Here is a 23191-nt window from a genome sequence, read left to right on the forward strand (position 1 = left end):
CAAACTCTCTTACTATACTAAAGAGAGTTACTTATACTAGACAAAAATGGATAAACGTGTTTCATCCACAGGAAGGACATATAACTTCAATTTATTTTGGTGATATGATCTTCATGGTGTCCCTGTTTGCAGACAACAGCTACTGTATATCATGCATCATTTTAAAAAAATATGCTACATAAATAAAGTATGACGTGTGCTTCATAATACATTTTTAAATGTTTCAAAGTAATGAGATAATGCTTTTTATATGTTAAATCTGGTTTGGCATTTCTCCTGGCTACTGGGTTGTTAAATTATACTATCAAAAAGTCTTTTCAGTGGTAGCTGACATGCTTTATATTCAGCACATTGAAAAAGTCACAAAATAGAATACTTTAGAATAGTCTGTCTTTGTATTTTGCTCTCTTGGGACTGGAGGAGGTCCAAAACCTTTATTTGACTATTATTTGTGTATTGGTCTTAAGAAGTACAACAGGTTTCTTTAAAACATACAGTGTGACCTTTTTAATGAATTAACTCCCTGCAGAATGATATATAACTAGGTATTTAAATCTGCCAAATATGTGGCTGAACTACACTTGAACTTTTATTGCGCTGTCATGTCATTGAGGATCAGAACTTTGGGGTCTTTATTTCATTAGTCACCTTAGCTAAATCTCCTTGGATATACTTGAGTGAACTGAACTATGCTAGAGCCACGGAACAGTGAATTTGGTCATACAACTTAATGATCTTTTTCTCCCCTCAGAGAATGGGACAGAGAGTTGGCTTCAAAGAAAAAACCTAGACTCATCAATGCTCTTAGACGGTGTTTTTTCTGGAAATTTGTGTTCTATGGAATAATACTATATTTAGGGGTAAGATTTTCCTCTAAGTTCATTTAACTTATTGCATTATTATATCATTTTATCATATGACTTGGAAATTCCAGTGAGGCAACAATTGTTTTGAGTTTCATTGTTTTAATCTTACAGGAATCATTGTTGATTAAATTGGAGTCAATACAGTAAAATGTCTAAATCTATATCTTACCCTATTAAAACATACCTGCATATTAGTATGCATTTCCTAAATAAGAATAACAGAACTATTGCTCACCTCTGTATTCACAGTAGGCATGGAAAACAGTGGTAATTAGACAATTAAGTCTGTCACTCTTCTCACTGAAGAGTTAATTAATTTTTGTGAACCGCCCAGAGAGCTTCAGCTATTGGGTGGTATAGAAATGAAATAAATAAATAAATAAATAAATAAATAAATAAGAGCCAAACCAGAAAGTTAATGTTCATGCTAGTAAGAAATATAAAACCTAATTTAACATGTTTAAGCTGAACTCTTATAGAGTGGGGGGTAGGGAGGAATCTGTGGCCTTCAAGATGTTCCCAACCCCAGACAGTATGGCCAGTAATCAGGGAAGATGGGAATTGTAGTCCAATATCACCCGGAGGTCTACAGGTTCCCAATCCTGTCTTATAAAATACTAAAATAAGTGGAGTGCAGCCATTCAGTAAATAGCACATGTTTTTAGACATTTAGGGTGCAATCCTATGTATTGCATTCCCAGCATGCCCCAGCATAGCTAGCTGGAGGGATGCCGGGAATCGTAAAACATTTTTCCCATCTAAACACGCATAGGATTCATAGAATAGTAGGGTTGGAAAGGGCCTATAAGACCATCGAGTCCAACCCTCAAGGCTGCACCCTTAAAATCTATATTTTCCAGAAATGTTCTAACCTAACCTAAGACAGAAGGTGGAGTCCTGAGAATTGCACAATTGTACAATATTGCCACTGGAGTATAATTACAGAAAAAACAGTTGAGATCCAAAGAATGAAGATGGACGGTTAACACATACACTGGACATTACAGCTCAGGTCTTCTAAGAGTCCCTATTCAAAATATAGCCTATTGCACATCAAGGAATCCCCTTCATGGATCACTGCCTTGTTGTGGCGAAGGGGCTTGTGTAACTCAGTGAAGCCATAAGCTATGCCGTGCAGGGCCACCCAAGATGGACAGGTCATGGCAGAGAGTTCTGACAAAATGTGGTCCACTGGAGAAGGAAATGGCAACCCACTCCAGGATTCTTGCCAAGAAAACCCCATGGAACGTAACACAAGGCTAAAAGAGATGACACCGGAAGATGAGCCCCTCAGGTTGGAAGGTGTCCAATATACTACTGGGGAAGAGCAGAGGGTATTTCCAAGTAGTGCCAGAAAGAGTGAAGCAGCTGGGCCAAAGCCGAAAGGACACTCAGCTGTGGATGTGTCTGGCGGTGAAAAGAAAATCCGATGCTGTAAAGAACAATATTGTTTAGGAACCTGGAATGTCAGATCAATGAATCAAGGTAAGTTGGAGGTGGTCAAACATGAGATGGCAAGATTGAACATCGACATCTTGGGAATCAGCGAACTAAAATGGACAGGCATGGGCGAATTTAATTCAGGTGACCATCGTATCTACTATTATGGGCAAGAATCCCTTAGAAGAAATGGAGTAGCACTCATAGTCAACAAAAGGGTGGGAAAAGCAGTACTGGGGTACAATCTTAAAAACGATAGAATGATCTCGGTATGAATCCAAGGCAAACCATTCAACATCACAGTCATTCAAGTCTATGCCCCAACCACTGAGGCCGAAGAAGCTGAGGTTGATCGTTTCTATGAAGACCTACAACACCTTCTAGAACTAACACCAAAAAAAGATGTCCTCTTCATCATAGGGGATTGGAATGCTAAAGTAGGAAGTCAAGAAATCACCAGGATAACAGGCAAGCATGGCTTTGGTGTACAAAATGAAGCAGGACAAAGGCTAATCGAGTTTTGCCAAGAGAACATGCTGATCATAGCAAACACTCTTTTCCAACAGCACAAGAGACGACTCTACACATGGACATCACCAGATGGTCAATATTGAAATCAGATCTATTATGTCCTTTGCAGCCAAAGATGGAGAAGCTCCATACAGTCAGTAAAAACAAGACCTGGAGCTGACTGTAGCTCAGATCATGAGCTTCTTGTTGCAAAATTTCGGCTTCAATTGAAGAACGTAGGGAAAACCACTAAACCATTCAGGTATGACCTAAATCATATCCCTTATGAATACACAGTGGAGGTGAGGAATAGATTTCAGGGATTAGACCTGATAGACAGAGTGCCTGAGGGACTATGGACGGAGGTCCGTAACATTGTTCAGGAGGCAGCAACTCAATCCATCCCAAAGAAAAAGAAATGCAAGAAAGCCAAGTGGCTGTCTGATGAGGCTTTACAAGTAGCTGAGGAAAGAAGGGAAGCGAAAAGCAAGGGAGAAAGGGGAAGATATATCCAACTGAATGCAGAGTTCCAGAGAATAGCAAGGAGAGACAAGAAGGCCTTCTTAAATGAACAATGCAAAGAAATCGAGGAAAACAACAGAATGGGAAAGACTAGAGATCTCTTCAAGAAAATTGGAGATCTCAAGGGAACGTTTTGTGCAAAGACTGGCATGATAAAGGACAAAGAAGGCAGGGACCTAACAGAAGCAGATGAGATTAAGAAGAGGTGGAAAGAATACACCGAAGAACTATACAGGAAAGATCTGAATGTCCCTGATAGCCATGATAGTGCGGTCACTGAACTTGAGCCGGACATCCTAGAAAGTGAAGTCAAGTGGGCCTTAGGAAGCATTACTAACAACAAAGCTAGTGGAGATGACAGTATTCCAGCTGAGCTATTTAAAATCCTAAAAGATGATGCTGTTAAAGTGCTGCATTCAATATGCCAACAAATTTGGAACACTCAACAATGGCCGCAAGACTGGAAAAGGTCAGTTTACATTCCAATTCCAAAGAAGGGCAACGCCAAAGAGTGTTCAAACTACCGCACAATTGCGCTCATTTCACATGCCAGCAAGGTAATGCTCAAAATCCTACAAGCTAGGCTTCAGCAGTATGCGAACCGAGAACTACTGGAAGTACAAGCTGGGTTTCGAAGAGGCAGAGGAACTAGAGATCAAATCGCCAACATTCGCTGCATCATGGAGAAAGCAAGAGAATTCCAGAAAAACGTCTATTTCTGCTTCATTGACTACGCTAAAGCCTTTGATTGTGTGGATCACAACAAACTGTGGCAAATTCTTAAAGTGATGGGAGTACCAGACCACCTTACCTGTCTCCCGAGAAACCTGTATGAGGGTCAAGAAGCAACAGTAAGAACCAGACATGGAACAACCGATTGGTTCAAAATTGGGAAAGGAGTACGACAAGGCTGCATATTGTCACCCTGCTTATTTAACTTATATGCAGAGTACATCATGAGAAATGCCGGGTTGGATGAATCAGAGGTCGGAATTAAGATTGCTGGGAGAATTATCAACAACCTCCGATATGCAGATGATACCACCCTAATGGCAGAAAGTGAAGAGGATCTCAAGAGCCTCTTGTTGAGGGTGAAAGAGGAGAGTGCAAAAGCTGGTTTGAAACTCAACATTAAAAAAACTAAGATCATGGCATCTGGCCCCATTACTTCCTGGCATATAGAAGGGGAAGAAATGGAAGCAGTGACAGATTTTATTTTCTTGGCCTCCAAGATCACCGCAGACGGTGACTGTAGCCATGAAATTAAAAGATGCTTGCTCCTTGGGAGGAAAGCTATGGCCAACCTAGACAGCATAGTAAGAAGGAGAGACATCACCTTGCCGACAAAGGTCCATCTAATCAAAGCTATGGTTTTCCCAGTAGTAATGTATGGCTGTGAGAGCTGGACTATAAGGAAGGCTGAGCGCCGAAGAATTGATGCTTTCGAACTGTGGTGCTGGAGAAGACTCTTATGAGTCCCCTGGACTGCAAGGAGGTCAAATCAGTCCATACTAAAGGAAATCAACCCTGAGTGCGCATTGGAAGGACAGATACTGAAACTGAAGCTCCAATATTTTGGCCACCTAATGCGAAGAGAAAACTCTCTGGAAAAGACCCTGATGCTGGGAAAGACTGAAGGCAAAAGGAGAAGGGGACGGCAGAGGATGAGATGGCTAGATAGCATCACCGATGCAATGAATATGAACTTGAGCACACTCCGGGAGAGAGCGGAGGACAGGAAGGCCTGGCGTGCTATGGTCCATGGGGTCACGAAGAGTCGGACACGACTGAATGACTGAACAACAACAACAACAACAACATCAAGGAATAATTGCACTGCACTCTCTGATCTGAAGAAGTAAATGGAAGGTGAACAGTATCCCAGAACACATAGTTACAATGTTCAGTATTATTGAAACCAATGGAATTTAAGTACGATTCATCTTCTTTGGATTGCATCCATTATTTGAATATATATTTTGTTTGCTAGGTTTCATTGGACCTGCAAATCACACTCTGTTTTTGACCTGGATTGGACAATATTTTCTTGTACTCTCTACACATAGTGAGAGATCAAGATCACAGCCTTCCCATCCCACCCACTATGCATTTCTCCTACTATCCCAGAGACCACTGAACATCCCCATGTGGCCTGGGATGCACCTAAAACCTAACTCACTGAGCCCATATAGCACAGTGGATCCCCCACCCCCTTACGTGATTTAGCCTTACATGCATTTGGTGTTAGGTGCATAGAACATATTCAGACCTTATGCTGATGTGTGTGGACATCCAGAGGTCTCAGAGACAGAACTGCTGCACCTACTAGGCAAGGAGGGAAGGCACAATTTTGCCGTCCCACCACATATAGGGAGAATGGTAGGAAAAAGTTTACTCTGATCTAGGCCTTTGTTTCTGGACTGATAAAGAATCAAAAGAACTAAATCCCCATGTCTTCATGCTTGTCTTCTGGAGGTATCTCCAGAGTATTATCTCTAAAAATAATAGTGGCATTGGTACCTAAGGGTTGGAAATATTACATAGCTTAGAACAAAGATCGGCAACTTGTGGCCCTCCAGATGTTTTAATGGAATAAAGAGACAAAGTCTCAGAATGCTGAACAAATATATGTGGTTTTATTTCAAGAAGTAGCCCTAAATGTTTTAGCCCTGATTGTGGGCCATTTTTAATATATGGTTATATTAAACCATATATTTATGGTTTAAATATATGGGGTCATTTTTAATAAATATAGATGCCAGCAGAGATCTGTGAATCCAGTTGCTGGATTTATTTTGGAGACTATGTTTTTAAATCTCTTTATTCCATTGGATCATTTTGGATGTTCACCAGCTTTGTTTTACCCTATTTCCCTCCAGATGTTTTGGCTAACAACTCCCATCATCAACCAATGGTGAGGGATGATGGGAGTTGTAGGGCAAAACATCTTGAGGACCGTGAATTGCCCACCCTGGCTTAGAACGTCATGGTGGAATTATCAATAGTTGCATACATTTCATGGTGAAAGCATGTGCAAGAAAGATCAGTCCAGTATGAAACTTAATTTCCAATGAAAATTTGGGGCCATAAAAATTGTGACTGCATGTGTTATGTATATACTTGCCACATTCTTCTTTGCTTAAGAAATTGTAGTATATAAAATACAACACAGTATGTGAGACTGTGAATCAGCATTCTGCAACATGCTGCTATGCTATGCCACAATGTCCATGACAAACATCAGAGGGAAAACCTCATGCTGGAAATGTGTTCTGTTTTTTTTCTTAGATTTTGCTGCACTGAAATTAGTGAAAGTTCTCTGCCATTCATTTCCAAAGGCACAGGAAGTAATCTCTGTTTTTCTTAACTTTTGTTCCCTTTCTTTGGCCCAGAACACAGGTTTAAAACAATGCTGTATTTAAGTTCCTGACGCTTTCTTGTCTACTTTCCTTGTATTTCTTCACACTGCATACAACAACATGGGTAAAATATTTTCCTCAGTTACCAGGATTTATGTCATCAGTCATCTTGTCAGTACACAGCACATAAATCACCATGGTTCTCTAAACAGCGTTATCTGTCACAATTATAATAGGGGGTATGGTCATGTGAACAAAGACAAACAATACCTGGTGCTTCTTGATGGTTTTCAAAGGAACTTGTTATAAGTTGCAACAGACTTTTTCTGTACAGACTCTGTACCTTCACAAAGAAGGCCTGAATAAGCCTGGTCAGAAACCTCTGTCTGACTGTAGCAACTGTTGGTTTAGACAGGTAGAACAGTCCTCTGGAGAGCTCTGTTCCAGCTACCCTAAGGGCCGCTATCACTAGCTCGTTGGCCTGATCACATTCTCACACTGTGGAGATTCTTCTTCATAAGAGAAACAAGGGAGTTGTCCGTGAAACTGTAGATATATCTTTTTGGAAGCAATGTTATTTGAGGGTGCAACTGTATGCTTTTCGAAGGAATGCTGTGATGTTGAAGGGCTCTGACTATCTAATGCTTTGCCAACACATGCCTGGCAGAGCAGAAGGTGCCAAGAAGGCAATTTTTGCCTCTTTGTCCTCATTTTTCCCATTAGGTGGGCTTCTGAGCCTGTCTAGAAGAGTCATGCTGCCAGGGGTGAGGCTGGGACTGGAGAGGCCATAGGATACTGCATATAGAATGAGACCTTGGGAAGCAGTTTCTGCAGTTCTTTCCGCAGTGGCTATGGGTGGGGTGGGAGCAGGGGTGGGGTGAGAGCAAGGTTGGAGGGAGGGATCAGAACTCAGAGTGTCCCCCCCCCATATCACGTCTATGGCCTCAGGAGAGGGAATCCAAAAAATCCTATGATCCCTAAGATGCTCCCCCAGGACCATAGGATTGTTCTCTTAATTTCTCCACCACCCACCACCACCATTAGGGCCAGTAAGTAAAGCAATATATTATACGTAGTTATTCCTTGTATGTTTCATTTCAGTTATTTCATTTCTATACTGCCCAGTAATCAAAGCTCTCTGGGCAGTTCTGGTGGTTGACAAAACTTGCATCCCCAAAATACAACGTAATAAAACTATAATATAAAATCTTCAATATATTTTAAAAGCCATTTAAAACAGCTAAAAAGAGTTGCAATACTATAGTGGGATCTGATAAAACATATTAAAAGCCCCATTGTATCGTATGTCGTCAGATGCCTAGGAGTATTCCTGTAAATACAATAAATCACTTTGCTACAATAATCTGAGAACATATTTGATATCTCTGTATGGTATACACAACAAACAGTAGCAAAGAGTGGCATTCCGAGTGCTGTGCAAATGGTATAATTTGTAAATACCATAGTACGGTCGAAAATTCTTGGAGCTGAAAGTACATCAGAGGAAGTTTATTTTCACCAACTGGAAAGGAACTTTGCATTTTGAGGATTCCATTCTGTCCAACTACCAAATAATACTTCACCGTTTCGCTTCAAATTATTTTTTTTAGTGCACCACCTAAAATTAATCTCCAGCTAATATAAAGATTGTCATGTCTCTCTTCTGCTCTCTGCCTACCCAGAAACCTGTGTGTTTCTGTCCAAGGTTGGAGACAGATCTGGGTAACAGCAGGACTTTGTTTTTAAAAAAGGGGGTCAGCCATTACTTCTTTGTCCCAGAATCTTAGGTGTAACCTGGTACTTGTAGCACCTAGCAGTGACTTAACTTGTTCAGTCTTCAGTCTCCATTAGGAGACTGCAGGGCTATCTTCACAAGTGATTGGTGTGCAGTTACAGCAGTCTGAGTTCTTTCATGACAGATGATGTCACCAATCCTCTGCCCACCAGCCGCTTTCCTCTTAAAAAGCTGCATTTTCTGAAACTCCTTTCACTCTGACTTTTTTTTACTGAAAGTGGCACCCTGGAGGTTTTACCACAGTGTGCCATGTCCCCTGACATTAAATCCTGGGCATGCCTCTGTGACCTGGCAGTGATGTGGTCAGGGGGGTGGGATGCCTCATTCATTCTTGTTTCCCCAAAGTAGTTTTTCTCATGGAGAAAATCCCCAGGAGTGCAGCAGTGACCCCTCACATTACCACAGTAGTGGGGACACTCATTCATGTTAGGTAGCCTGCTTTTAATCTTAATATTCCCCCCATTCTGTGCATGTTTACTCAGAAGTAAGAAATAAATCTCATTCCCTACAGTGACTCTTTAAAATATCTCTATGTATTCAAAGCCAGGGTATTTCACTAAAGTGTTAAAGTTAAACTAAAGTTACTAACTTTAGTAACTCGTCCTAAAGCATTCTTTCACTTCTCCGATGCGCTCTTAAATTGCTATTGTGATTCTGTGCTTCTTTGATGTTCTGTTGGGTCTCTGATGTAAAGTAGTTTCTCTGTTGTTATGTAAAGTCTGTTCTCCACTTTCTCACAGTAATGATCTTTTGGGTTTACGGGAGCTTCTCATTGTGAGCAGGAGAAAGAGAGAAAGGGGTGGAAGCAATAACTCCACAGCAGAGTGGTGGAATGGGGCAAAATTGGGGGCTAGGCTATGTTCAGGGGGAGCCTTCAGATGCTGCTCTCAAGAATTGGGGATTTTGGCTTCTCAAGGCAAAAATGTACACATGGGGAAAAATGGGATGGGAGCAATAACTGCGGCAAATTGCTGGAATGCGGTGAAATTGGGGGGTTGGAATGCTCTCATGAGAAGCGTTCAGATGCTGCACTCAAGAATTGGGGAGTTTGGCTTTTCAAGGCAAAATTGCACACATTAGGGAAAGGGGGGGAGATAATGTAGTAGCGGGGGGAGCCTTCAGAATTGTGAACTAGTTGCTCTCCATTCATAATAATGTAGTAGCAAGGGGGAGCCTTGACAGGGGCAGGAAACAAGCCCCTCTCATTGGTTGAGCAGCCCCTGCCAGGTTGTGACCCCTGAAAATCAGATTTTAAAGGTACAGTACACTCAGCTTATCTTGCTTCATGTGTCCCTGATGGACCAAAGCCGATGCCATAAAAATCTGGGTAATACTCCATGAAGACCCCGCCCCCCACGTCTAAAATGGAAACCTCATTGCCATAACATCTAGCCCGGTTTTTGTATTTTTTCATTTTCCCACCACCACCTGCTTTTTCTACCAGCTAGCTTGATCAAGGGCCTGATGGATAACTCAAAAAACTTGCTTGCTGTTTTGTGACTGTATGGTTGGTCCTAATAAAGGTATTGACAGACTTTGGATTTTAGTGAAATACCATGTTATTCTTGCCCTTGAATCTCACACGCACATACACAAAAATACAAAACACCTTTCATTATGGTTTTGCTTTGGAGCTTGATCCTAGAAGTGTATGGACTCAACACACCTGTCCAATTCCCTTTATAATTGTTCTTTTATAAATATTACTCCTTGTGTACTCAAAACATTGCTGTGTTGGTCAAACACAGGTCTGTTGTGTTGTCCTTTTGTAAAATTATATGTAATCATGTACAATTATATGACTACTTAAAACAGGAGCTATATGATTCAGTGTGTAAGTTTTAGATCATTTCTGAAAACACTGCATGAATAGTAACTCCAACAATTGTCCTATTAGGACGTGATTACACATAATAATGAGAAATGGATTCATAATGTTGACCTCAGGTCATTTAAAGGACAGAAGACAAAGGCACTCATGATCTGACCTGACAGGTCTTGTTGAAACTCTTAAAACTCCTTTTTCTTCAAAGATTCTCAAAAATGGTAGTGGTTAAAAAGGTTGCCAGGAGAGACAAACATTTCTCCTTGCAGTGTGTCTATTTTATGAAAGTTTTGTTCTTCCATAGGTCCTGTCTTCTATAGCATTTAAAGCGTACAATAGACCTATGAGGTTCTTATCTTCAAACACACTTTTGGCCTGTTAGGCTGAGGGCAAGAATCAATTACTACAAGGTAATTCATTCAGCACATCTGTAGCCAGGCCAAGATTAACAGTGTGAGGGGCCTTTGTTGTTGTTCAGTCAAATATTTTGGCCACTCTTCGTGACCCCATGGACCATAGCACGCCAGGCCTTCCTGTCCTCCGCTCTCTTCCGGAGTGTGCTCAAGTTCATATTCATTGCATTGGTGATGCTATCTAGCCATCTCATTCTCTGCCGTCCCCTTCTCCTTTTGCTTTCACTCTTTCCCAGCATCAGGGTTTTTTCCAGGGAGTTTTCGCATTAGGTGGCCAAAATATTTGAGCTTCAGCTTCAGTATCTGTCCTTCCAAGGAGCACTCAGGGTTGATTTCCTTTAGGATTGACTGATTTGACCTCCTTGCAGTCCAGGGAACTCGTAAGAGTCTTCTCCAGCACCACAGTTTGAAAGCATCAATTCTTCGGTGCTCAGCCTTCCTTATAGTCCAGCTCTCACAGCCATACATTACTACTGGGAAAACCATAGCTTTGATGATAGGGACCTTTGTCGGGAAGGTGATGTCTCTGCTTCTTACTATGCTGTCTAGGTTTGCCATAGCTTTCCTCCCCAGGAGCAAGCGTCTTTTAATTTCATGGCTACAGTCACCATCTGCGGTGATCCTGGAGCCCAAGAAAATAAAATCTGTCACTGCTTCCTTTTCTTCCCCTTCTATATGCCAGCAAGTGATGGGGCCAGATGCCATGATCTTCGTTTTTTTAATGTTGAGTTTCAAACCAGCTTTTGCACTCTCCACTTTCACCCTCAACAAGAAGCTCTTTAGATCCTCTTCGCTTTCTGCCATCAGGGTGGAATCATCTGTGTACCTGAGGTTGTTGATAATTCTCCCGGCAATCTTAATTCCGACCTGTGATTCATCCAACCCGACATTTCTCATGATGTACTCTGCATATAAGTTAAATAAGCAGGGTGACAATATGCAGCCTTGTCGTACTCCTTTCCCAATTTTGAACCAATCGGTTGTTCCATGTCCGGTTCTCACTGTTGTTTCTTGTCCCTCGTACAGGTTTCTCAGGAGACAGGTAAGGTGGTCTGGTACTCCCATCACTTTAAGAATTTGCCACAGTTTGTTGTGATCCACACAATCAAAGGCTTTAGCGTAGTCAATGAAGCAGAAATAGATGTTTTTTCTGGAATTCTCTTGCTTTCTCCAATGATCGAATGTTGGTTATTTGATCTCTACTTCCTCTGCTGCTTCGGAACCCAGCTTGTACTTCCGGTAGTTCTCGGTTCACATACTGCTGAAGCCTAGCTTGTTGGATTTTGAGCATAACCTTGCTGGCATGTGAAATGAGCGCAATTGTACAGTAGTTTGAACACACTTTGGCATTGCCCTTCTTTGGAATTGGAATGTAAACTGACCTTTTCCAATCTTGTGGCCACTGTGGAGTGTTCCAAATTCGTTGGCATATTGAGTGCAGCACTTTAACAGCATCATCTTTTAGGATTTTAAATAGCTCTGCTGGAATACTGTCATCTCCTCTAGCTTTGTTGTTAGTAATGCTTCCTAAGGCCCACTTGACTTCACTCTCTAGGATGTCCGGCTCAAGTTCAGAGACTGCACTATCATGGCTATCAGGGACATTAAGATCTTTCCTGTATAGTTCTTCTGTGTATTCTTTCCATCCCTTCTTAATCTCATCTGCTTCTGTTAGGTCCCTGCCTTCTTTGTCCTTTATCATGCCCGCTTTGCACAAAATGTTCCCTTGAGATCTCCGATTTTCTTGAAAAGATCTCTTGTCTTTCCTATTCTATTGTTTTCCTTGATTTCTTTGCATTGTTAATTTAAGAAGGCCTTCTTGTCTCTCCTTGCTATTCCCTGGAATTCTGCATTCAGTTGGGTATATCTTCCTCTTTCTCCCTTGCTTTTGGCTTCCTTTCTTTCCTCAGCTACTTGTAAAGCCTCATCAGACAGCCACTTGGCTTTCTTGCATTTCTTTTTCTTTGGGATGGATTGAGTTGCTGCCTCCTGAACAATGTTACAGACCTCTGTCCATAGTTCTTCAGGCACTCTGTCTATCAGGTCTAATCCCTAAAATGTATTCCTCACCTCCACTGTATATTCATAAGGGATATGATTTAGGTCATACTTGAATGGTTTAGTGGTTTTCCCTACGTTCTTCCATTTAAGCCAAAATTTTGCAACAAGTAGCTCATGATCTGAACCACAGTCAGCTCCAGGTCTTGTTTTTACTGACTGTATGGAGCTTCTCCATCTTTGGCTGCAAAGGACATAATCGATCTGATTTCGATATTGACCATCTGGTGATGTCCGTGTGTAGAGTCGCCTCTTGTACTGTTGGAAAAGCGTGTTTGCTATGATCAGTGTGTTCTCTTGGCAAAACTCGATTAGCCTTTGTCCTGCTTCATTTTGTACACCAAGGCCATGCTTGCCTGTTATCCTGGTGATTTCTTGACTTCCTACTTTAGCATTCCAATCCCCTATGATGAAAAGGGCATCTTTTTTTGGTGTTAGTTCTAGAAGGTGTTGTAGGTCTTCATAGAACTGATCAACCTCAGCTTCTTCGGCCTCAGTGGTTGGGGCATAGACTTGAATGACTGTGATGTTGAATGGTTTGCCTTGGATTCATACTGAGATCATTCTATCGTTTTTGAGATTGTACCCCAGTACTGCTTTTCCCACCCTTTTATTGACTATGAGTGCTACTCCATTTCTTCTAAGGGATTCTTGCCCACAGTAGTAGATATGATGGTCACCTGAATTAAATTCGCCCATGCTTGTCCATTTTAATTCGCTGATTCCCAAGACGTTGATGTTCAATCTTGCCATCTCATGTTTGACCACCTCCAGCTTACCTTGATTCATTGATCTTACATTCTAGGTTCCTAAACAATATTGCTCTTTACAGCATCGGATTTTCTTTTCACCACCAGACACATCTACAGCTGAGTGTCCTTTTGGCATTGGCCCAGCCGCTTCACTCTTTCTGGCACTACTTGGAAATTCCCTCTGCTCTTCCCCAGTGGTATATTGGACACCGTCCGACCTGAGGGGCTCATCTTCCAGTGTCATCTCTTTTAGCCTTGTGATACGTTCCATGGGGTTTTCTTGGCAAGAATCCTGGAGTGGGTTGCCATTTCCTTCTCCAGTGGACCACATTTTGTCAGAACTCTCCACCATGACCTGTCCATTTTGGGTGGCCCTGCCCGGCATAGCTTATGGGTTCACTGAGTTACGCAAGCCCCTTCAGCACAACATGGCAGCGATCCATGAAGGGGTGTGAGGGGCCTATGTGCTACATATTGTCCAAAAGAAAAAAAATCAAATAAAAAAATCAAACAAATGTATTAAAATCAAAGAGAAAACCTTCAAACTTAATTCATTCACATCACTCATGTCTTCAAATATTTTTCTTTCTTTTCCTGGCTTTGGTGGTGGCAGTCATGAATGATGGCATCGTAATTCAAAGATTTGATGCTCAAGAGGAATAGAACAGTGAGGTGCTCTGTGCTCATGGTGGATTGAAATACATTTTTAAATCTTTCTTAGACGGAACATTCTCTGCTACAGTTAGTGATCATTAATGACAAATACAGCTGCAATGCCATTTCAACATTTCAGAAACATTCTATCAGATTGTATTAAATGATAACACAGTACATCCAGATAATTTGCTTTCATCATATTTTCTCTCCATATTTGAGAAGGATTTGGATTCAACAAATTGCTGAAATTCTTTAGTAAAATCTGTTGGGAGATGTTCAGAATTTCTGACTCAGAAATTTGATATCTGCACTCAGGGCTGGCCCTAGGATAAACAACGCCCTGGTTGAGGAGTGCCTTTGGTGCCCCCCCCCCGCCATAGTCAGCTTTGCAGGGGTACCCAGAAGATTTATGGGGCCTGGTGTAAGTGTGATGTCCATCGAGAATGATATGGTTCAAAACCATGCTTTCTCAGCCTCTGTGCTACAGTTTGCACAAGCCAAAGTTTGAAAAGCCACATTCTCAGCAGTGGCAGTGAACTATGCAACACAGCAGAACCACCACTGGTTTTACTTACAATGTTTTGTTTTGTAGCAATTCCCATCTTTTGGTAAGCATTCTTTATTTTAGAATATCCATTATTTTTATCTTTAAAAAAATAAAAGAAAGGTTATAAATAAAAAAGGTATCCAGCTGCCCTCTTATAGCTTTATAGCTTTATTTTATTATTATCTCTATAGTGCTTATAGTTTACAGTATTTCAAGTGCTAAGTACTCGGCAATGTTGCCTCAAAGTAAAATTGTGTTCCACTGATTTTTATCTAGTGCAAATGACATCAGCATGGAAATGGAAAAAGAAACATACTTTCAAGCTAAGTGAAGGAAGATAATTTCTGTAGTTAGCACCCAAACAACCTGTAGAACCTTGGAAGAAAGGTTACAGACGCTTACTTTTTGCCATCCTAGTTCACTGCAGACAGTACATTAAAAAAACACAGCCATTGAGCTCAGCTTGGCACCTCCCCCAGCTCAGCTTGGTGCCCCCCTCAGCTCAGCACCCCAGGCAACTGTCCAGCTCGCCTACCCCTAAGACTGGCTCTGCTTGCACTGATTTGGGAACTTGAAATACTAAGTGACCTACCTAGTATTGCTAAGTGCCAGGACTCTGAATGTTTAGTCAATATCAGCCTTGATCTCATGTTCTAACGCATGCTTCAGTTTGTCAAGGATTGTGATGAAAGTATTAACTCTGAAGGCCTCCTTGTTGCTGAATATGTGGGCATTTGCCTTGTCACATACCTTCTGTATTTTGCATTGTTTGGCTAATACTTGCAGCCCCTTTAGTCTTGTAGTTATCATAACTGCCCTACATTTGTTGAAGAACAGTTACAAGGCTCCTTAGTGGAAAGGTCAATTTAAGTATATCATTCCAGGCCTTACACAAAATATCAGTCTCCAGAGTGTGCATTACATCACTATGATTTTGCATTTTTTTGTTGCTTTTTGTTTTTGAGATTCATCATCCTTAATTCTTTCTAGAACTTTGAGGAGGTTGCAGTATCCCAGAACAAGTGCATGTATAGCTTCAGCGTTGGCAGTCCAACGTGTCCCTAAGAGGGATTTGGGCATTAAGCATCCAGTTGGTAGAGGATCTTTAAGAATCATCCAACTGGTTGATGCAGAGAAAAATATGTGTCATTCTTGGACAAATCCAAAAAATGAAACTGTTTTAATTCAACGATCTATGGAAGATTATCCAACAAAGCTGAATGAGGGTGCAACACATGGTATGTAATCAACCAAAGCATTGTGCTCTTTTATCTTTGCCTATATCCCTAAACATATACCATCCACACTGGTGGAATTATCACATTTTCAGCTATGACAAAGACTCCCATTTTTGGTGAGAAAATTGAGTAGGTAGAAGGCAAGTTTCTTCCCTCTGTGGCTACTGATGCATATGAAGGCCATGATACATTCAGTTGGATCATTGTGTAGCATATAATGCAAAATTACAGTCAGCTGATCTACAGTACATATGATACATCTCATTTTGATTTGACAGACACTGAAAAATACCCTGGTTCCTTGATCTCATCAGCAATGGTGAATAGGGACTTCTTTGCAAGTAGTGCAATGAACTGAATTGATTATCTTTGATAGATATGATGTATGCCCTTTTCACCAAGTTCTATGCTGATTGATGTGCTGAGCTCCAGAACTCCAAGATAATTGCCATGCTGTTTCAATCCAGTAATCTCATCTGAGCCATGGAATGGCAGACCACACTCTGGAAGAAAAACTATGATTTCAGCTACACATCTGAGAACATTATTCCAATAAGCATGACCTTACAAAAATTGGTTTTCAATTTGGGTATCAGTTCTGTTGATGACTTTCTTTCAAGCATGATAGCTGCCAACTGACAGTGTATACTGATTACTCTTCGCACAGTTAACAATGTATGAAGGCTGCCTCCCCCACCTTTTAAAAATGTCCTTATGACATTTATCCAAGGGGCTCAAGGTAGCATACATACAGGGATTCCCCACCCACCCCTTTCTTCATAACAACAACCATATGAGGAAGATAAGGCAGAGAGCGACCTGCCCAAGGTCAGCAAGTGAGGTTCTTGGCTGAGCTAGAAAATAGAGGGTCTTAAAAATGATGAGAACCTAAAACTATAGCCTTACTAGTCTAATGGTTAATCCAGCCCTACCCAAACCCCACAAGCCATATGTTTAGCTTGATGCTTGTCTTGATGCTGTGCCCATTTCAGTTTGCATAGGGAGAGAGAGAGAGAAGCAGCCCATATGCAGGAAAGATAAAGGAAACATCTTCATTGTACGTCCTTTTTGGGGTGGGGGGAAGAAGGTAGTGCTTCCCACACCACTTGTTTAGCTCAAATGCACCCAATGGGGAGACTGAGAAGTTTTTGGACAAGTACTCCTTTAAGCTAGAATTGGGGAAGTTTGAACAGTTGTATTTTTAACATTACTGTGGTTCACTGTCAGAAAGCTGGTAAACTGTTACTTCGCCTTCATGTTGGAAAAATAGTTTCCTTTGAGTTACTTCTCTCTTTGTACAGAGAACCATATACTTGTACAGGTTTTGTTGCATTATTTATTTTGCCTGAGGCTGACACAGTCTCTGTGTTGGGAGAAGCAGAGATCTGATAAAGAGAAGAATGAAACAGAGTTGAGAGGCTAGAATGCATATACATTCTTAGCACATTTAATTAAACAAACTGTTGAGATAATTTGCATTTCATACCATTTCAGTATTACTACATAGTTCCCATGAGCTCTGTATGCTCCAAAATATAAAAAGAGCAACGAGATGGCTCCATTTTTTTTTAATCTCTGAGCCTTTAAAATTAATTGCTGTCATTTCTAATCCCACTGTCAAACGTTTCTAGAAAACTTAGAAAGTAATAAATGTATAATATTAAAATAAAAACTGAAATTCCCCCTTTTCTGAGTGAGGCACTACTTTATAATAACATAGATAGTGCATTCCACAAATCACCTAAGATATTGTAAACTCATCTCCAGTGTTTAAACCAACTGTCATTTGAAGATCAGATCTGCTTCTGTCATCAGCCGTAGAAGCCATAAAGCTTTAGAGGAAGAGTATGGGCTGATTTCAATAATCTTCCTGATCTTCTCTTTACTTGTGGTAGAGAGTAAGAACATTTCATCTTGCACCATCCACCAGATAATCAGTCCCATCCACCTCTGAGACTATTGCACATTCATGCGTGCTTATTAGTATTTGTGCATAAAATCCAATGTGCGCAGGCTCAAATTGAACAGTTGAGTCCTGGATTGTGTGTGGAATATCAGTGTGTGGAATAAAATGTGTTGAATTTTACTTGCATAGGCCCTATGCAAATGATATGACCACACATGGATGTTAATCAGGCTGAGATGAAGGACAAGCAACATCTTGCTTCCCAACCACATGTAGGGAGAAGATAGTCTGTAACAGCTTTATGACAACCTAGGCTGATGAGCCCAGTCTTGGACACCATTGACAATGGTCAATGATACTCTAGCTGTTCATTCTAAGAACTTTGTAACTAAGAACTAGTGCCTGAGTTTACTTTTTTACTCCTCCCTCCTAATCCCATTTGTTTTGTTACGTGTCCTTTGGATTGTAAACCTGAAGGCAGGGATTGTGCAGGGATTGATCTTTGTAAGATGCCCTGGGAGCCCCTTTCAGTGAAGAGCAGGGTAAAAATGCTCTAAATAAATAAATAAATAAGTAATCCTATTAAAAAGTGTTTTTACTTAAATTATCTCAGTCCTATTGATGCCAGTAGGAAGTAGCTCAACATCTTAATTTAAGTGATTGAGGGTTGCAGCTGTTAGGCTTGTAATAAAATTATGAAATTAGATATTTAAAACATGTACATCCCAAAGGACACATATGAGCATGACTAGAATGGTGACATCAAGTAAAATACATATGTGGAAATGATTGCTATAGCTGCTCTGGATATAAATTTTAATTTCGATGGGAAAGAATTGTGAGTGGAGGATTTCATCCTAACAGATTATTCTAAAAACCTGAGATTGGTACATGTTTCAGTGATATTTTACCTTAATTCGAGTTTCTTTCCTCTTTACAGAGTAGGACACGATGATCTTCAAGATCTATCCTAATTGATCCAGTTAGCCTTTTAGACTGTGATAGGATTCAAGCATCTTAAGTTATTAGCATATTAGGATTACCTTTTAATGCCTTGGATTTAATGAGATCAGTTGTAAAGTTTGCTAAAAATAGGATATCATTATCACTGCATAAACTGCAAGTACATCTTAAGTGGACTTTTCAAGAAACCAGAACAGATCATATGATGGAATAGTTATACTACTTCTTCCCCTTCTCTTTCTTCCTTTATCCTTTGAACGACAAAATTCCTCCACTGCAGTGTCTGACCAGCTAATTGCAGTGTTAGGAAAAGGGAAAGCTTGTCTTGAGGATAGAAGTTCTTCTTTTCTTTTCATTTTTTTAATTAAAAGAAAATGACAGATCACTTTTGCTACTGAATTGGTCCAGTGTTATGGTAAATTACACACTATATAATTATTCCATATAAAATGACCCAAGTGAACATCAAAATTGCTTAATGAGGATTAAGTCTTAATATACTTTAACTTCCTTTTATATATTCTATGAGTGATTAAAGAATGGTTAAACAGTGGATTTCCCCCATTCTTTCAATGCACATTTATATGTGGAGTAGTAATTTAATCAGCAGTACAGGAGTCAGGGTGATACCTATTATAAATTGATTAATCTGGGGCAAAACTAATCTAAGTAACTTGAGATCCTGCTTTCTCCTTTTAAAAGTGTTGACCCATGGTCTCGCTAGAAATCCATTTTTGTTTACATTAACTACCTGGGGGAATATGACCTTTAGAAATTGCTAAGGTTGTTATTGTGTGGGACTTTAATAGTTCACGGTTATTGTATGATTCTCAGTACTATAGACTTTCTGGTATATCAGGAGTCCCAAGTTCAGTTTTCATTATAGAAAAAGCAAGTTTCTATTCCATCGCAACATAAAAGCCATACGTAGTTTCTGCTAAGGGAGGCCTTGGTGGGGCTTCCTGTGAGACTTTTTAATTCAACTTGATGTATAATAGTGTATCCTGTGTCTTTCTGAGGGGGAGATGTTGGAAGAAAAAGAAGTTATGTTCATGTATAGTGGTCACATGTTGATAAACAGTTTCTGATAAGTTTCAGGAAATTGCAAGCCACATTTTACAGGCTAGAAAGAAGTTCATTTATCATGCAACTAGAAATTGATCCCAAGCCTATTAAAAGCAGCTACCATGCTTGCTGGGAATTATGGGAGCTACAGTTCAACACCTCTAGAGGTGCCAGGTTGGGGAAGGCCGATGTAAGATATAGAAGTCGTGGATAGGGCTGGTCCAACATATTTTGCTACCTGAGACAAAGGACAAGATGGTGATCCTTCTCCCCACCAATTCCACATACAGAAACTGACTGGGCAAGCAATTGATTCCCCCCCTACACTCATACACACAGTGGCTGCCTCCTGCACACTTGAGGATAGCAGACTAGCGTAAGTGGCATAGGGCAGGCTGTGTGGCATACACAACTCTGTCCTCTAGTATCTCACCACCACTCCCTGCCCCCTCCCTCCAGCATCTGCCAACAGAGGCAGCTGCCTCACTCAGCATAATAGTAGGACCAGTAGTGGTAGAAAAAAATAATTGTGCAAGTCCAAAAGGGTAGAATGCCTCCAAAAGAGTAACAACTTTTTCAATGTGTGAGCATATGTGGACTGAAATAAACTATCAAGGGCTATTCCAGACCCACATAAATCTGTGAGTATGCTTTAAGACAGTAAAATAAATAAGAAAGAATTATAAACCACATGAAGATTAAAAACTATAACCCTATAAACACGGAAGAATTAACTTACAATTATTGTTATTGTTGAGTTTAAACAATTTGGCAGGCGGTGGGGAGATTTGGCTCAGGGAGTTCCATTCATTTGTCAGTCAGGAGCTAGAACTTTGTCTAAAGTATTGTAACAAGTTATAATCCTGATGTATTGAGTGCAACCTTTAATAAAAATTCAATTAAAATGTTAATATAAAACTATCAATATATTTAAAATGTTATTGGGGGAAACTGACATATATTTTTCACTTTTCCCTGCTTCCCACAGGAAGTTACTAAATCTGTGCAGCCCCTTTTACTGGGGAGAATAATTGCTTCCTATGATCCTTCCAATTCACTTGAACGATCAATTGCTTACTATCTAGCCATAGGACTCTGCCTTCTCTTTGTTGTACGGATGTTGCTTCTTCACCCAGCTATATTTGGTCTCCATCATATCGGAATGCAAATAAGGATAGCCATGTTTAGCTTAATTTATAAAAAGGTAAGCTTTGCATTTTTGTTTAAATGAACTTCAAGTGCATTTAAAGCCATGGTAGACTTTAATCATATAAGTTAGCTCCACGTTGCTATTGGGAAAAAGGGTCTAACCCATGGAAATGTGCATCTTTTGGGTAGCAATTTATTAAATTTGTGGCTGCTGTATACTGTGGGTGTAGGATTTTTTTAGGATCTAGTTTTTGCTTTTAATATGCTACTTTATTGTTTTTAGATGTTATGATTCTTATTATTTATTGTACACAATTTGTGGACCCTGAGTGGAAAAGAGGTACCAAAGTTTATAAAAAATACATAATAAATAAATAAATGATGCATTGAGCTCATGCCTGATGTGATAATTTGACCTGGAAACCAACCCTCTATTGGCGGAACATACTTTCATGATTCCGTTAAAGCAGATTTCCAGATTTCCGTTTCAGAGTACTTTCATATTTTGTTACATCTGTGAGAATTTCTTTTGTACACTAGTTGTTGCTATTGTTAAAATCAGCAACATACAGTGGGACGGTTCACATGAAGCACTAATGATGGTTTGGCCATCCATGAGCTCATGTACTCCCTTCTCTCTGATTGCATGCTCTGATTCCTTCCCTGACTTCTGTGTTTGGACAAACTCGGTCCCCACCCCAACGAGGAATCCTGCATTGTCTCCAGTGTTGGGTAAAGTGGCAAGAACAGGGATGACCACTTGGGTCATCTAGCAGCACTTGCCAGAACTCCCACCCTCCCGCCCTCTTTATAACCCCTTATAACTGCTTAGAGATATTTTGAAATATGTTCAGTGGTATATAAATCTATTAAATAAATAAATAAATAAATAAATAAATAAATAACTAAATAAATAAATGCACTCTGCTGCTGTTATTGCTCATTTCCTTTGCCATGGGTGTTTACTAGTCACTGGTTGACAGGGCTGGAAAATAATTTTACTTGCATTCCTGACTAGCCATTTGCTTCCAGGGCTTTTGTCTTCTTCACAGCAAAAAACCATGGTGTTTGTTTTTGTTTTCTTTTTCAATCTTGTCTTATTACTACATCAGTCACAACTAACTTTTCTGGCGCTGGGGAACCATAGCCTCGGAACAAGTGGGGGCGGACACCATGAAAGCCCATCCTTTGGAGGGTCACTTAAAGGGGGCCTTGGTGGGAATGGCTCACTTCCAGCCCATTTTGGAAGCCTTCCTAACTGGGAGCTCTGGTTGGTCACAGCGGGTGGCATGCGGAGCTCAATATGGCTGTTGCGTGCTATCTCACCCCCTATGACTCCGGGAGCACTGCCCCCCCCCTCAGTTCAGACCTTGTTGTGTTAAAATGTCAAGGTCTGAAAGGCAGTTCTACTTGCATTCAGTTGAACACGAGCAGAACTCTCCACATGACTGTGGACCCTACATCAGGGTTCCCGATCGCACAGAGAGGAAGTAGACCTTGCTCAGACCTTCTCATTTCAACAGGCAAGGTCTGAGCCAGGGGGGCCTGGGTCAGTGTGCTGGGAATGTAGTGAGTGGGGCCAGCATGCATAGCCCCCACCCTCTACCCACCTTAAGTCCTCACATGTTCAAGCAAATGCCTGAACAGGGCTTATGTTGTACCTGAAACGGGAAATCAGGAAGGAAATTGGAGTGTGGGAGGGGAGGAGGATGCTTGTGGGACCAAGAGTCAGACCAGACAAGTCAAATGATTTAGCTGTTACATCTGAATCAGCATAGTATGCATGAATAATGCAGCATCTAAATGTGTAATGGAAATTAGCAGAAGATGCACTGAAAACGTTGATATTTTCAAAATGATGTAATGAATATATGAAAATTGGGTGTGATGGATAAAAGGGATTTAGACTGAAATCCTCAAACACTTACGAGAGAGTGAACCCCACTGAATACAGTAGACTTACTAATGAATAAACAAGCGTAGGATTACACAATTAATAAATGTTTTTTTTTCTGTAAGAACATAAAAGAATTGGTACGATACCACTGGCAATTACTAGCATCTAGCTGATAATAACTATCTAACATTCTAATTTCTGTTTGTATTATTTCATCTGATTGGTTGAC

At 40.5% G+C, this 23191-nt stretch overlaps 1 protein-coding gene across 1 annotated transcript in view; it reads left to right on the forward strand.

Moving 5' to 3' along the window:
- Positions 1 to 23191, forward strand: part of CFTR (CF transmembrane conductance regulator) — a 139398-nt gene that overhangs the window by 32350 nt on the left and 83857 nt on the right. Inside the window, exons 3-4 of the mRNA XM_084811822.1 lie at positions 752 to 860; positions 20905 to 21120. Of these exons, the coding sequence (XP_084667948.1) occupies positions 752 to 860; positions 20905 to 21120 (325 nt within the window). The remainder of the gene's footprint in view (positions 1 to 751; positions 861 to 20904; positions 21121 to 23191) is intronic.

Source organism: Heloderma suspectum, chromosome 7 (genome assembly GCF_057233095.1).
Source record: "Heloderma suspectum isolate Gila_16-S chromosome 7, 16-S_ref, whole genome shotgun sequence".
Classification (NCBI taxonomy): Eukaryota; Metazoa; Chordata; class Lepidosauria; order Squamata; family Helodermatidae; genus Heloderma; species Heloderma suspectum.